The sequence below is a fragment of the Helicoverpa zea genome, chromosome 12 (assembly GCF_022581195.2).
Source record: "Helicoverpa zea isolate HzStark_Cry1AcR chromosome 12, ilHelZeax1.1, whole genome shotgun sequence".
Lineage (NCBI taxonomy): Eukaryota > Metazoa > Arthropoda > Insecta > Lepidoptera > Noctuidae > Helicoverpa > Helicoverpa zea.
The window spans coordinates 11,130,988-11,147,621 of record NC_061463.1 but is presented as its reverse complement, the minus strand read 5'-3'; the positions used below and the strand labels follow the sequence as shown (position 1 = coordinate 11,147,621).

The window sequence follows — 16,634 nt, the reverse complement described above, 5'->3', positions numbered from 1 at the left end:
AAAAAAAAAAAAACTTTTTATTGCAGACCCACAAGTCCATAGAATGCTAGTAACTTGGAAAAACTTAAAAACTAGTGTTAGTAAATTCAATTTTTAACTAGCTTACTAAAACATTCAAGAATAAATACATATTTTTTGTCACTCATTAGACAAAACCTAGAGTCTACCACAGATCTTGATAATGTCTACAGTAGACGTTCCCAAAAAACTTAAGTCAAGAGAGATCTGATAAAAATTAGGCCTCACTTTAATAAAGAAAAAAGGCAGAAAAGTTGTAATAATTGTGGACCTAAGAATAGGCTTAGGCTATTAGATAACATCTAGATGTATCTAAAAAGTTCTTCACATTATACTTACAAGAAAAAAGTCACCCAGCTTATACGAAGTGCCTAGTTTTTTATTTCACATAAGTTTTTCTTTGACTCGTGTTTGTTTAGTCTAGAGTTATTAATATCAGAGTAATTACACGTTACATACAAACAAACATTGTGCAGTAATGAATAGTGAAGGACAAGACTGCTTGGACGTATATCAAAGAAAAAAGCTTTTCAAATATGATTTTCTAAATATGCGTTTTCGTAAAACTAGATTTTAATTTCGATTACTACTACGCACTCAGATAACAATAAGCCTCTTTCGTTTTATAAGGAAGAAATAAGAAAAAATAGCCTATTTATCGTTCTACTGCTGTTCACAAGCCTCCTCTCGTACAGAGAAGGATTGAGTGTTAAGCACCACACTTGCTCAATGCGGTTTTAAAAAAAAACTCACTTTCACATTTATGAAATTAATTAAGGGTTGCTTAAATGTTGAATTAACTAAACTAGTTTAGGAAACATTACCTACCTGATTTATTGTCAAAATGCTATTGTCCTACTTTACCACCTTATAACTTTTTCTATTCCATACTTCTTAGTTATCGCTGTATACAGTTAACTATGTATATTGGAAAACTTAGTACGAACACATACCTACAAGAAAAAATAACAACCCAGCTTTTTTATTGAGTTACAATATTTCAAAGCTTGCACCTTTAAAAATAGGCTCAAAGAGCCATTCAATCGCCGCTGACGATACAAATTTCTGCTTTAAAAATACTTCAGAGGATTTTTTCTTCAAGAGTATGTACTTCAAGTAAGCAAAAAAGCCTTAAAGCAACAATACGAGACAGCTAACAAAAGAAACTCCTCTTTTTGTGTTGAGTAAGCACATTCATTTATCTTAATCGGGGGCGAATCGATTTACTTTTTCACCTCCTACCTCACTGGTTCCATTTTGTAATTACCATGGATAACAAAATGGCTAGCGGACATGTCATAGCGCAACATCTCCTAAGGAAGTAGCGCACCAAAATGCGGGTGTTCGGGGGACGAAGAACGTTACTAGCAACTGAAACAGGACCCATTATTTTCAAAATAACATCACCAATCAATCAAGTCCAATCCTTGTCAGATTGGTTTTGTTTAACAAGGAACATGAACGTGTTATTAATTCAAGTAACTGATCACTTCGACCATACGTCGCTTGATCTACAAGAAGGCGCCTGACCTACCTTCCTTATGGCGTCTCCGCTAACTTTCCTTCCTCCGTGGTAATTACCAAATGGATTCGGCCTCTACAAGAAATGATGACGCGATTCGTATTGTGAACGCCTCAACATCTTTCGAATTCTCCATTAATTTGCTATCGGAATTGGAACGTGATTGAAAAAATCGAAAACGGTTTATAGGCTGCATGTATTTTTTGCGTTTGATTTGTTCATTAAAATTTAAACTGGTTATTTAACAGCATTTTTACATTTGCTGATTTTCCGCTCCATTTTTCCACGCGTAGCAAGACGCCACAATTTCGGGCAGCAAAAATCTGTTGTTTATCACCTGCATGAATCGAGCGGTGTGGCTTGGAAAAACCAGTGCCAGTAAACTGATCTGTGTTTAACATCTACTAAATCTGGGAATATTTGAGTACCGGTCTTTCGTTACGGAAAACAATTTTGTCCGGCCCGCTATAATCTCTAATTCTCGCCCTTCTTATGACATAAACGTGAGCCTTTTCTTCATAAACACATGAATATTATAGCAGGCTTATTAATCCGTAATTACGGTCGTGCCCAAGTAAGAAAAGCCATTAATTTTATGGTCCAACCTCTGGAAGGGTTGCTGAGCTGCGTAAGTAGAGCATATAAGTATCTACTTATACCGGGAATACGTGTACGGTAATAAATTGTACATTATTTTTCAATTAGGAGACATTGTACAAGGGTAGGTTTATTAAATTAAATTTTTGTGTGTTCTTTAGAAATTGTTTTTTCATGTTACCTGTATAATCACGTGTAATAAAGCTTCTTCGAAAAATTTTAGCTTATACTTTGAGATAAGACCTATTTTGTTAAATTGTGGCTTACAAAATATGTTATGCTTTTGAAAACGATAAACGTTTTGATGATTTGTATACATATTATTGCAATTGACTGTACTCGTACGTTTCACCAAGAAACATAATATATAAAATACTAATAAAAATCTAATCAAAAACAAAATTAATATCCCAGCAATAAAAAAGATACAAACGTTAACATTCTACAAAGAGACACGTTTTTTTTATAATGAAGTCCCGAATAAATAACATGAACAGTACAAAAGGATCAGCTTTTCCTTATACCAGGGGCCCGATTCTCCTAATTTTACTTAAGCGACATACGATTGACGTTCGACTCGATTCGACTGAGATCCGATCCCGACTCGATTACGATTGAAGCGTATGTGGCATTCCGCTATTTTTTCTTTGAAATAAACGTTTTTATCCTTTTCTGTCATTCAATAATGAATCATTTTGTCTGCAAATGATTTACGATTGCAAAATGATTGTACAGCAAACTACCGTATAGACCAAAATTACCAAAATAACAGACCAATCGCACACCAATCAAATGTCAATCGAATACGATTGGTCTTTTATTAGTAGCAGAATGCCCGATATGGTTAAAACTGCTATTGCGATCATATTGCGATTAGATTTCTATTCGATTTTGACATTATTAACTTAGGAGAATCGGGCCCCTGGTCCTTTGTTCCGCGAACGAAATTTTTCCCTGTTTGATAAGAAAACTGGCCAAGCTCGATTCGGACTTGCGTACGAAAAGGTTCCATAACATTATGTTACAAAACAAAACAATGTACTAATGGGAAATTACGGTCTTAGAGGCATTGTATACCAATCAACGTTTAGTTGGAAGGGAAATAGTCGAATTAGGTGCTTAAGTACTAAGTAAATAAGATACACAGGCGAAACGTATCAAAATACTGTAAATAATAATGTACATTATTCATCAAACGAATTTAAAAAATACACGTTTATTGTCTTGTCTAGTTTTCAGGATTTGTTGTTGCAGAAATAGAAGTTCATGACATACTGCCTGGTAAATGGATAGCAAAGTCTTAGTAACAGGATCACTTTTATACGTACGGAACCCTAAAACCGTATTATCAGTAAAAGATAGAGTTTCGGTAGCGGCGTTTCCTTTGAAGACGGTCGGAATTGTCACAGATGTTACATTAACGACGTGAGTAAAAGTTTAACTGGTTACTATTAGGCGATTAATGTGTTAGAGTTATGCTTTAGATCGTGTCTACGGATTAGATCTTAGATTAAGAGTAGTAATGATTGTACTCTTTTATGTACACCCAAGTTTGTTCGCAATGTGATGCACCCAAACTAATATAGTAAAGAGGATGTTTTTTTTTTATTTGTATTCTATCCAGGCATGGAATGTTCCACAGGGTGCGGGAAAGACTGCGAGAAACACAACTATTAAAAAACTTTTTTACAAAAAAATTAAACCGACTTCCCAAAACACTAAAAAGCAAAAAAAAAAACTATTTTTAGGTGCATCGGCCTAGAAGTCGGTGTCTAATGGATGTTACTAAGTTAATTTTGCCACCGACTTCTAGGCCGATGCACCTAAAAATAGTTTTTTTTTTTTGCTTTTTAGTGTTTTGGGAAGTCGGTTTAATTTTTTTGTAAAAAAGTTTTTTATTTAAAGCTTTTCAGTGATACGAATAGTTGTCACTATCCATACAAGTGAGAAGTTCTCATCAATACAAAGAATATAAGTCCAAATACGAGGTATTTTACATATTCAGTTGTCGAGTTCCCTCGACTTACTTTCTCTAGTCTCCATCATCAGGTCAGCTCCAAACCTTCACTGTTGCAAAGGTCTTGTCAATACAAATAATTTAAGCCCAAACACGAGGTAGTTTATATATTCAGTTGTCGAGTTCCCTCGACCCTCTCTGGTTTCCATCATCAGATCAGCTCCAAATCTTCACAGTTGAATAGTGCTTTTAGGCGTACACCTGAGTGTCAAGTTTTTACCCTATTATGCCTACAACTTTCGAAAGTTGCCCTCGATTTCTCAGGGTTCCCATCATCAGATCCTGACCTGATGTCTATGGGACCACCTCGGGAGTATATCCTATCAAACAAAAAAAGAATCATCAAAATCGATTAATAACTGGCGGAGTAATCGCGTAACAAACATACAAAAAAAAAAAAAAAAAAATACGGTCGAATTGAGAACCTCCTTTTTTGAAGTCGGTTAATTAATTGCTATTTTGACTTTTCAGTTTGGTTTCATTTAATTTTCATTGCAAGTTATATAAAACAAAATGAACATTGCTTCAACGATCTGTGTATCAAAATGACATTATTTTCAAACCCTTATAATTTAAACGGATCGACTTTCAGTTCTACATAATTTCTATTTTAAGTAACTGATTTCACTCCTTCGACCTTTTTTAGCCTAATGAACAAAGTGTAACAAACACCGAGCTAAGAATTTCTTTAGGTTTTATATATATTTGGGCGCTGGTTTCCTACGATAACAAGTAAATAGAAGTGTCATATTATCATCTTGTTAGGCCCAAAGTACCACTAAATACGGAGCTCGTAAAACCGAGAACAATCTCCTATGATCATCATTATTAACGCTTGGTGTACACACACTATGATGAGTAAGTATATATGTATATGTAGTACCTAATACATTAAAATTAGAAGAAACGATCAGATTTGCTTACGGACTACTATCCGTAGGCGTACGAGGTACCATTCGTAGGCAGAACGAATCGGTTTTTTTTTATAATAACATACATATACTACAAACTATTTTTGTCTTAAAATAAATTGGTGCTAACTAGTCTGTAAGATCTCCTACTTTCAAGGGAAAAGTTAAGACTTCACCTATATAAAGTGTGTTCATCATCATCCTCCGAGCCTTTTTCCCAAACTATGTTGGGGTCGGCTTCCAGTCTAACCGGATTCAGCTGAGTACCAGTGCTTTACAAGAAGCGACTGCCTATCTGACCTCCTCAACCCAGTTACCCGGGCAACCCGATACCCCTTGGTTAGACTGGTGTCAGACTTACTGGCTTCTGACTACCCGTAACGACTGCCCAGGATGTTCAATGACAGCCGGGACCTACAGTTTAACGTGCCATCCGAAACACAGTCATTGGTGTCTAAGATATACGTAGAAAGTACATACAAACTTAGAAAAGTTGCATTGGTACTTGCCTGACCTGGAATCGAACCCGCGCCCTCATACTCGAGAGGTTGGTTCTTTGCCCACTAGGCCGCCACGACTTTAGACCACCTATATAAAGTGTGTTAAAAGCTCTAATTAATGAGACCCCTTTGGGCCAAATACTATTGGGGATGCAGAATTGTTCGAAACAGTTATCATGGTCTGCAGCAAGATAGTTATGTTCCAGGGAACATAGGTCTCTATAAACAACATAGTCGGAGAAGCTTTTAATAAGTCCCCACCGACCAAAAAAAGGTTGAATTTATCGTATTCACAAATTGTACAGTATGTGAATTCTCTCATTCGTTTAGCTTACCCGGGTACAGAGAGAGCCGATCAATCCTTCTACCCGGATATGGCGTATATCCGTGTTGACGCCTATATTTGCTCTGACCTCCATCACTGGTAACCGAATATCCGAGAATGTTTCAGACTATAAAGTGTATATTTTGTGGTAACAAGTTCATAAATTATAGCTTTGTATGTTGTCAGAATTTGAATGCAAATGCTTTTATAAACGAGAGTTTAGGTAAATATTTGCAATTTATTGTCTATGCTAAATATCGAAGAATTTGTTTCTTTGATTGAACACGCTAATCTTATGAGCTACTAGTCCGATTAAAAAACTTTCATTGTCAGATGGCCCATTTATCGAGGAAGATTTTAGACAGGCAGACAGAGACTGCGTTTGAAAATCAAAAGGCTAATTGTAAGAAAATACCAATTAAAAAATATATATCCACGATACATTGGCAGTACCTACTTGTCATTAGGAGGTAATATATTTAATCTACTATAAGTAATTCATTTCAAAACTTTTTAGATTTAAGGTCTCATGTGTTATCCAAAATGTTCTTCAGATGCAGCGAACCTTTATGATTGTGCTTTTTCTTTTCCAATTACGATCTCAATTCGTTTAAATTGGAAAATATAAACGTTGGACGTGACCAGAATTACTTTAACTTATCATTTTTCACAGTGACTATTTATTTTTTTATGCTGTGGACACATCTAGATAAAAACTCGAATGAAACGTAGTATTAGGTACATAAAGTTTAAAGAATTAACTGCGCAACGGTTGGCGATCGAATGTGAGTTCGATTCCCTTCTAGTGCACTATTGACTCAGATTCATAAAAATACAAGCATAATTATTTAACTTGTAAGATGGTTTTCTATATATTTACAAATAAAAAAGGGAGATCCTACCACTACCTCCCAGACCCCGAGCTGCTTTGTGAAAGTTTCTAAAACCCACCAAGCAATTTCAACCCGACTCAACTCGGGAATCGAACACGAACTTCGTTTACCGAAGTCGCACTATGCGACTACCAGACCAACGAGGCAGTAATAAAATACACAGCTATAAGCCGACTAAACTTTCTAAAAATCTTTTGAATCTTCACAACTCCTAGTAGAACAATCTACTTCAAAACAAAACAAATAGTTAATATCTTCGCTATTATGAATCCCAGGAGAATTTTCTCCGCCCACCAAGTAAACGTTCATGTACTAATATTTCTTCAGTAATAATAAATAAGGTGCCTTAAAAGTTCTGCCAAGTTCTTCCTAAATGGGTCTGTGTAAAGTTTGTAACAGTTTGGGTAAAAACTTCTGCAGCTCCGCGGGTCCTTTTATCCGCAAGCTTTGTGTGAAATGACCAATTTTTTGTGCAATGCAGTGTAATACGGCATTCTTTTGTTATTGTGATCTGCGTACAAATATGTAGATAGAATATGTCAGATTGTGCGTTTTTAGTAGCCAGGTACAACAACAAAATATCAATTTATCTATTACTTGTATTGTAAAACTGAAGAGATTTTTGTTCCTTTCCTTAGTTTAGGAAATACTGGTTTAATTTGAGAATTCTTTCAGTGTTAGAAAGCCCATTGATCTTGGGAAGCTATAGGCAACATTTGATCTGGGTTGCATGAAGTAGTTCCCACGGACACCGTAGTAGTACCACAGTAGGACGCGTGTAAAACCGCTGGTAGACTTAAGTTCTTGATATTAACTTTACTTTGATACACACATACCTACGTACGACGTGATAATAAGGTGTCTGTCAGTCAAGATCTGTCTAAATAGATAAGACTGAATGCTTTTGATACTGTGGTTTAAAGCCTGTCTTACGTTTTATACCTGCCTTTTTAGCCTGTCTTAACGTAGAATATACATATATTAGTAACCTGCCTACAAAGACTTTACCGATTTTCTGAAATGTGTTAGTGTATAATTGGGTTGGAAACATTAATGAAAAAATAACAGACGTTTTACAAGTTCAAAACTCATTGCCAATCGTAATTCAATTTCTGAGGGTTTCATATTGAAAGAAAACAATCCAGTTCAAATTAATAAGTGTTTTAAAGTGAATAGCTCACACCAGACTAATTGTATACAATAACCAAGCCACATCAGGATGCTAGGTAACTGGGCTGAGGAGGTCAGATAGGCAGTTGCTCCATGAAAAATACCGGTACTTAGCCAACCCAACATAGTTTAGAAAAGGCAAGGCAAATGACGGTTATAAAGTAGTTTGAAGACACCGATATTTCATACTAAAGCCCCAAAAACTTACAACCATTTGCATTTTTACCACCTTTATGCAAATGTATCCACATACATAAAAACCCACTATCCTATTTTACATTCACTACGATATACATCTACCTTGTAACTTTTACTTTCACTTTGAATTTTCTTCATAAATCCCATGAAGAACAAAATGACTAGCGGAGGTGTCATAATGGAAAATCGCCTAAGAAAGTAGCGGGTCTTCACGTCACTATTTTCGCCCTTACACGCCTTCTTTGGACCTTAAAACATTTTTTGTAATACCAAAAATCGTTGACAGATGACTCAATGAACTCGAACGCCACGTTAGTTAACTCGTATCTGATCGTATTAGTCATGCCCGCTATACGAATTTGACAAACAAGAAGGCGCCTGACCTATCTGCATTATAGCATCTCCACTCATTTTCCTTGCTCCGTGATATACCCTGATCCGTTGCCATAAAGTCAATTACCCGACCCGACCGTGAAATATCTTCCTCATAAGAAAATGTTTTCGGATACACTGCATGTAACTTTGCTCTTTTATTATAACTTTTGTTAATATAACGTGTTTCTTTGTAGCATTTTTGAGTAGCAAATTCACTATTATTTGTGCTCCAGAATTTTTACACTGTTTCCATAAAATAGCTCCTAAACGGGCTAGGAGTAACGTGCAAAAAAGTTATATTCCTGTTTACTTAAATTATTATACCTTATTTTTTTTTAGCCAACTGCTGAATAAAAGAACGAGTATCTATAGTTAAACTATATATACGATCTTGTTTTAAGCATAACTGAAACATACTTTAGTGATCTTTAAACACCTACTTTCACCTACATTTAGTTTTCTGCATTAAACTTAAACTAAGCTTCATCACCAATTCAAATATCAGAAGTGCCAAATATTTTAACATAAAAACTAAATTCAAAGCGTAAAGCCTTTGATTTCTTTTATTCATAGTAGATATAATTCAGAATTTATTTCACCGACAAAGTGGTCCTTTGATGTTATTTTATTCATCCGTGACATATAACTACGTATATATATTTAGCTATATTTTCTTGACCTTCGCAACTGAGTGTACTTTACAACCCTTTTCTACACATGCGTATAATATACGATAGATAGTCAATTACTACCAAGAAGCTTAATAGCAAAAAAGAGTATTTTTGCTCCACTACCTCATGCCCTCATGCTCCCTGCATGACCTTAGATAGGAACTTACACTTAAGAAATACGAAACCACATACTTTTATGTTTAATGCTTGTAAGTTTGTTTTATTATAATAACACTCACATCTTCAGTGTATGGGATAAGTCCTATGCATCATCATCATCATCAACCTTGCTGTTTATGAGCTTAAAAAAAATATGACATGAAAAAGACACTAACTACCTGCATTGATAAAAGGTAAAAATATGACATCATTTTTATATATCGCAAAATAATTTCACCTGTCATCAAAATACTTAAAACTTTCACGTCCAGTACCCACCTACCCTTCATAATTACAACATTTTCAACTAATCGTAGTTTGTCAGCGAAGCTTAACTACCCCCTTGACATAGTTCCCTCATCAAATTGATCCTATAATTTCCCCTTTATCCCATTAAATTGGATCGGGAACTTCACCAATTTCGTACTATAGCGAATTAAATTAAAATTTTCAGAAGTTTTTGGGATACCATTGAAAGTTGTTTGTGATGAAAGTGTGACGAGTCCCATATTTCGGTCAATTATACGCTCTTAAGAAGTTTCTTTGAAGGTTTGTTACAACTTAGAGGATTATTTTGAGGATCCATTTTCTGTTTCAAGGTGGAGTTTTTGAAATTGAGCAAAATTTTTAATGTTTTGAGCAATCTCAATTTGTAAAAGTAGCCTCTTTTTAGCCGACTGCGACCAATGGTGAAAAAATACTATTATATAGTATTTTATAGTATAAAAATACTATTATATAGTATTTTTTTAAATACTATTATATAGTATTTTTTTACGCTACTGGCTATTTAACTCACTTTTGCTCACATTCTAAGAGAACTATTTCGCGCACCTTAGTAAAAAGCGTTACAAAAAAACTATCTCTAGTTATTCTAGATTTAAGTACTAGTCAAAAATCAAGTAAAAGTACAAACATTCTGCATATCTGTAGCATATAATCTACAAAAGCCTTTAAACAGCTCACGATAATCCACATTCATCCACCTCATACATTTTAAATAAAAATAAATAAAAAACATTTAACTACATTTACATAAAAAAACATCTCTGTCCTTCGTTTCGCAATGAGCTACAAATGTAGGCCGCAAATGTCCAATTAAGATGAAAACATTTTCTTATTCGCATTTCTAAGGGTTCTGAAAAAACGTTTCAGTATTTTTAGCTCATTAATTTTCTTAGAGAGTATTAAGGCTACTGAAGATTCCGTTATTATTATTACCTATTACTTTCTCTGTAAATTTTATTAGTGGTTGGTTTACTCTTGTAAGTAGCTAATAAATAAATAATATTTAATAAATGGTATTCTGTGCTGATTCTCCCTTGAGAACGGCTAGACTGGTTTGATTATTTTTACGATACTTATTAGAGACGTCTGATAGAAAATTGTAAAATTGGTATCATTGTTTTGAAAATAGCTGGAAGCTGGATCTTTATAAAATTATTTGTTTAATTATGATTAAACCTAGTCTCTGTTGCCAACTTACTTAATTTGAACCCAAATGAAAGGTTAGTAATGAATGATCGAAGTAAAAGTGCTCAACTACGCGAAATTCTGTTACTGAGTGGACAGACCTAATTTAAAATTGTTGTAAAGCAGTTTATCTGGGACTCGGTTATTTTGTAATATGATTTACATATATGGTCAGCTAAGGCACCTTATATTGGTTTCATATACCACATAAAAAAATAGTAAGTACAATGTTAAACTTTTCTCTTATGATGTAGTCAACAAATCACATGAAAGTTCATAATATGAGTTCAAACCGCAATGTTAAACCCACCTTTAGTCTCAAAGTAAAAACTTTTACCAAAGTAACTACGAACTTCGAATAGTTTTCTTTATTAGAAGGTTTCAGACGTTGAATTGGTATTCAAGACGTGCTTTTGAAATAAGTAGTAATGCTAAGAGCAGTTTCCAAACAATTCATATCGATCAAACGTTCATTCATTACCAGAGCGAGGGAAAAATCCAATGTATTTTATTAATAAAACCTTCCTACGAAGTTCACGTTTGATCTGAACAACAGACTTCTATCTAATGGGTAATAATATCTGCCAACTGTTCTTTTATCTATGCAGACAGAGACGATGAACAGACATTGTCCCCCGGCGGTGCCTATTCAATATGCATTATGCTAAACAGTTGCGACGTTCCTTTGTTTACGGAAACGCGCCATTTTGATAAATAAGCTCGTACTGTTGGAAGCCACCGGCGACCGATCTCACGCTGACGTCCGTCTCAAGTCTGTTCAGTGGGAGACACGCGGCGGATACCCTTTGTACTGACTCAAACACTGCGGATACCACGCTCCGCTGTGCAACCGTTTCAAACTTTAACGTCGATAGAGTGTGTTCACTTCGTGCGTCTCGATTTATTTATACCTCAAAAGTAAACTCAAACGTTCTTGTATCTTGATTTATAGTGGCCTCGTAAACGCTGCTCAACATGATTCACGATGACACAAAAATATTTTAACGACGGCTTTTTTAACCCAGTTTTATCCCGAACACGGCGCGACTCTCAGACTCCACCATCTTCCGCGTTGGTCTTACGCAAAATTTTCTCCAACAACGCACTTAAAAGTCAATGCGAAAAGCCGAGCCGGCTGCCTGCCAAGTTTTCCGTTTCGAAGTCGAATTAAAAAAAGACGTTACACTAACTTTTGCGTGTGTAAATATAGTTGAGGGTGAACGAACGTGTCGGCTAGCACTGACCTCCTTTTTGCGTGATGTTGAACGTGCGGAGCCGGTACGAGTCCTCATCGGGTTCCTCCTCGGGCTGGTGCTGCGGGGCCCGCGGCACGTCCAGGAACGCGTTGGAGCGCCGGGGCTGGTTGTGCTGGCCGGGCGGCGGGCGGCGCCGGGCGGAGGCCTGCCGGCGGACCTGCGGCGGCGTCTCTGCCTCAGCCAGCCGAGGTTCCGAACTGTAGCGCGTCCTGGTTTCCCGGTCTAGTTGCTGCTGCTGCTGCTGCCGCCGGTGGCGCACGGAGCGGCCGCCGGTGATGCGTGCGGACTGGGAGCGCGCCGCCGGCCTGCGCCGGGGCGCCGGCGTGGTCTCCATGGGGGCCGCGAGGGCTTCCATACTCGCGGAGGCGGGAGCGCATATCGACTGCGAGCGCTTCGTACGTCCGTCCGTAGCCATGGTCGCGACGATACTGAAGTACGGCGCCGCCGGCACCCCGCGCCGCTGGGCGGGCGGTTACTTGTTGCATCCACGATTATGAGATTAGTACTCTTATAAATGTCACTAATTGTGTGGATTTTTATGAACAATTCTCCGACTATTCTCTTTATGAATGTTAATAAAAGTTTGGTTATTTTGTTTGTGGTTGTTCGCTCAATATGTTTTCACGTACAAAGTTTATTCAGTGAATAGGCAACTTTCTGGATCAGTGGGCTGAGCTCGTTAGGCCATTAGATACTAACGTTTATTGATTTACACCTTTGTTTAGTTACGGTTTTCTTCAAAGTTGAAAGAACATTCTTATCGGTTGTAAAGTTTATAACATCTGTGCATAAATTTCGTAGATTTAAAGGCGTGGATTCTTTCAGGATTTTATGTTGCATTTCAATTGATTTGAATTTAATATTAGTTCAAATGCCCAGGGTCCATAGAAAATTGCCCATTGTAATTTTTGAATCTTTATATCTCCGTAGGCCGTAGGAAAAAAAGTAAAGTATTCGTTCATAGATAATTTTATAATCTTTTTTTTTAGATATTATGATAAAACTTAGCGTTTTGCTGAAAATCACAAAAAAATCTAAAAAAAAAAACATATACTATCTTTGACCTTGAATTTTTTTTCCTTACAGGGGAAAGTACTTAGTTCTATATGTTAAACGACCTCACCAATTTTCAGCTCGGTGTGAATTTATGTAACTTCAAATGTCTTAATTGACGGCACATTATGGTGACATTTGGAATATGTCACCATAATAAGAAATGATCTATATAATGAAACGCATCCGATGACTTTTTTACTAGTTTCAAGGCTGTTGGAGTTGGGGACGGTTTTAGGCATTGTCCTTACCAAATCTGATAAATTACCAAAACTGTCAAGAACAAAATTTTGTAAACTTCTACATACCCTAAAACCCGCATCCCTTGCTGTGTAATTTCGTACAAAAATAGCAGAAATCAAACACGGAAGGTAAAGTCCTACGTGAACCAGTAAAAGCGATGTAATTGCGTAAGACAATAGTTAGTATGTCCCTCACGTAGAACAGGCGACGGGAATTTTGTGCTGTTACGTATAAATCGTGCTATCGGAACGACTGGAATCAGCCTAATATCCTGTATATTGGGATAAGAAGTTAGAACATAAACCGCAAAATATACATACATAAACACTGTGTGAAAACTTCTTCCCGTGCCCGTATATAAATTAGCATATGTTCTTTCTCAGGTTTTAGACTATCTGTGTGCCTTCACTTGATTTAAATCGGTTCAATAGTTTTGGTATGAAACCACAACGGGTATTCAATGTATATCATCAAGCCTTTGTTTGTTTTCCCAACTATGTTGAGGTCGGCTTCCAGTCTAACGGGATGCAGCTGGGTACCAGTGTTTTACAAGGAGCGAATGCCCTATCTTACCTCGACAGACATTCAACACACATCGCATTTATAATATTAAAGTGAGGATGGTGATGATTATATAAAATTTCAATACCATAAAATAAATAATAAATATATCCCAATAAAATCAAATGGTGCAAACATAAATAATGGCGTCCACGGCCGATTTCGGCCATGGCGGCTGTGAGTTCAGCCAGCTGCGCAGGACATATTATAGTGCACGAGCATTTGCGCAGACACAGGTGCACTCACTATTCCTTCACTCTCAAAACCCGATGGGACGGCAATCCGACACGACCGGAAAGAGATCAGGCGCAGGGCCGACATTTACGTGCTCTCCGATGCACGGGTGAATCAATCACCAACTTCCAGACTACGGGCTGCTTTGTGAAAGCTTAAGAAAACCCACAAAGCGATTTGGGCCCGACCCAGGAATCGAACCCGAGACCTCGAGCACAGCAGCCGCGCTTGCGACCACTAGACCAACGAGGCAGTGCAAACATAACGTGTGATCGGATGATGTATAAAATAAAATGAATTCTAATATATCTTTACTGAAAAGTCTTTTGTAATTCTGTCGCTTTGATATCTCATTAATTCGGCGTGTTCGCTTCATTTCACTACATAGAACCTAGACCATTTAACCAACTGGAAACGCCATTTCTGTGTTTTCCTTTTGAAGAGTTTGGTACACCTGTCTTTCTTCCCACCAGGAACACATAGGAAGTGGTGAAGGGTGGGCATTTTTAAGTGCTGCCTTTTATAGTGTTTTTATATGTATGCTTCAAATAAATGCCAGTTATTTTATATGCATGTAACAATGTGTCCGAAAAGGCATAAGTGACCTATCACTATTTGTTGCTTTGCCTAGCTCCTCGCGCATTTTCGTCTCTTTTTTTACTTTTTCGCACAGAGATTTGTACCTGCCAATGGCGGTTCCGGGTGGTTATGTGCTCTTAGATATAGAGGGATATTAATCTTACTTTCCTTTCATACTTTATTATAATCTCGGTAGGTACTTACTATGAATGAGGTGTGTACCTATTTATATGAAAATTGGAATATAAGTAATGAAGAGTGGAATATAAGTTACTTAGTATAAAGTAGAATAAACGCCGCTGTAAGCATACATACGTACGTGTAGAAGTTCATGATGATGATGAAACGGTAGCTGCTAAATCATGAAAGATAAAGAATATTTTTATTTGAAGTAGTTAGAAATAGTATTTGAGTAACTAGTGAACGATTTTTTTTAAGTAATTCCTGGTTATTCCCAACAATGTTTTATACGGCAGCCTTTAAGACGATTTGTGCAAATCTACATTACAACCATGGATATTTCATAACTTTAATCTGCATCAAAGAAATCAGAACCTTACTAAATTTAACTTTACCATGACATGTAAACCCTCCAAACAATATTGTTAATATAAAAACAAAAACAAAAGTTTGCTAACGACCGTGCCGGTAACAGCGTACAAAAAAATTGGATCAAATTGTTTTAGCCACAGTTGACTTTTCAGTACAACTTTTTATTTCCTCTATTTTATAGAATATAGTGCTTTCAATCAGGGAATGCGAAATACTTTCATTTGGTGGTTTGAAGTACCTACATAAAAATGGGTTGGGACTGCAAAATTCTTAACCTCTAGGTACTTACTATTTTCAAATTCAGACTGCCTCGTTGGTCTAGTGGTCGCAAGCGCGGCTGCTGTGCTCGAGGTCTCGGGTTCGATTCCCGGGTCGGGCCGAAATCGCTTTGTGGGTTTTCTTAATCTTTCACAAAGCAGCCCGTAGTCTGCATCGGAGAGCACGTAAATGTCGGTCCTGCGCCTGATCTCTTTCCGGTCGTGTCGGATTGCCGTCCCATCGGGTTATGAGAGTGAACGAATAGGGAGTGCACCTGTGTCTGCGCAAATGCTTGTGCACTATAATATGTCCTGCGCAGCTGGCTGATCTCCTTAAATGACAACTGCCGCCGTGGCCAAAATCGGCCGTGGACACCATTATTTTCAAATTAATTTTCTTTTTCGTCTGTTGTTTTCACTCCTTCCGTGTACCTTCTTGTTGGTTTCTTATAGTAAGTTATAATTTATTTTAACATGGTCATCATATTAAACGAACACATCACGACATTAAGACTCTCTTCACATGCACACTTTTCAGATCCATGTGAATAATGTATGTCCTTTTCAGAGCATATGTCATAACTGCCTTTAACCATTGAAAAGAAAACATAAGAAAGAAAAAGTATTTTATATAATCTTAAATCTAGATTCATTCAAAATGAGGCAGCCTATTTATGTAATCTCTCCATCCCTGTCTTACAATTCCCAGAGGACGGTTCAGGCTCCGGTTTTTCTTCAGTCTAAATATTTTACGAAGATTTTTCACTGCTGAAGTGTCCCCGTACTTGGCTTGCTATTAAAAACTTTAAGCTGTTATAAAGAAACTTTCGCCTATAAAGTGGCTGGGTTTTAATAAAGCTTGATATAAGAAATACGTTATTTTACTATGTAGAAAAATAGACGCAATTTCTTCTGCATATTTAGGAAAGGTCGTAGTGGTCTAGTGGGTAAAGCACTTACCTCTTAAGTAGAAGTATGCCAATTCGATTCCAGGTCAGACAATTGCCAGTACAACTTATCTTGGACACCAATGACTGTGTTTCAGAGGCCACATTAAACTGCAGGTCCTG

General features: G+C 36.9%; 1 protein-coding gene across 2 annotated transcripts in view; it reads right to left on the bottom strand.

The window, feature by feature from the left end:
* Positions 1–12,532, bottom strand: part of LOC124634976 (GTP-binding protein REM 1) — a 144,904-nt gene extending 132,372 nt beyond the window's left edge. The window contains exon 1 of one of the 2 annotated variants that reach the window (XM_047170681.1): positions 12,074–12,532. In XM_047170681.1, the coding sequence (XP_047026637.1) occupies positions 12,074–12,500 (427 nt within the window). In that variant the 5' untranslated portion in view covers positions 12,501–12,532. The remainder of the gene's footprint in view (positions 1–12,073) is intronic. The other variant, XM_047170682.1, reaches the window with a different exon arrangement.
* Between the last annotated feature and the right edge of the window lie 4,102 nt (positions 12,533–16,634).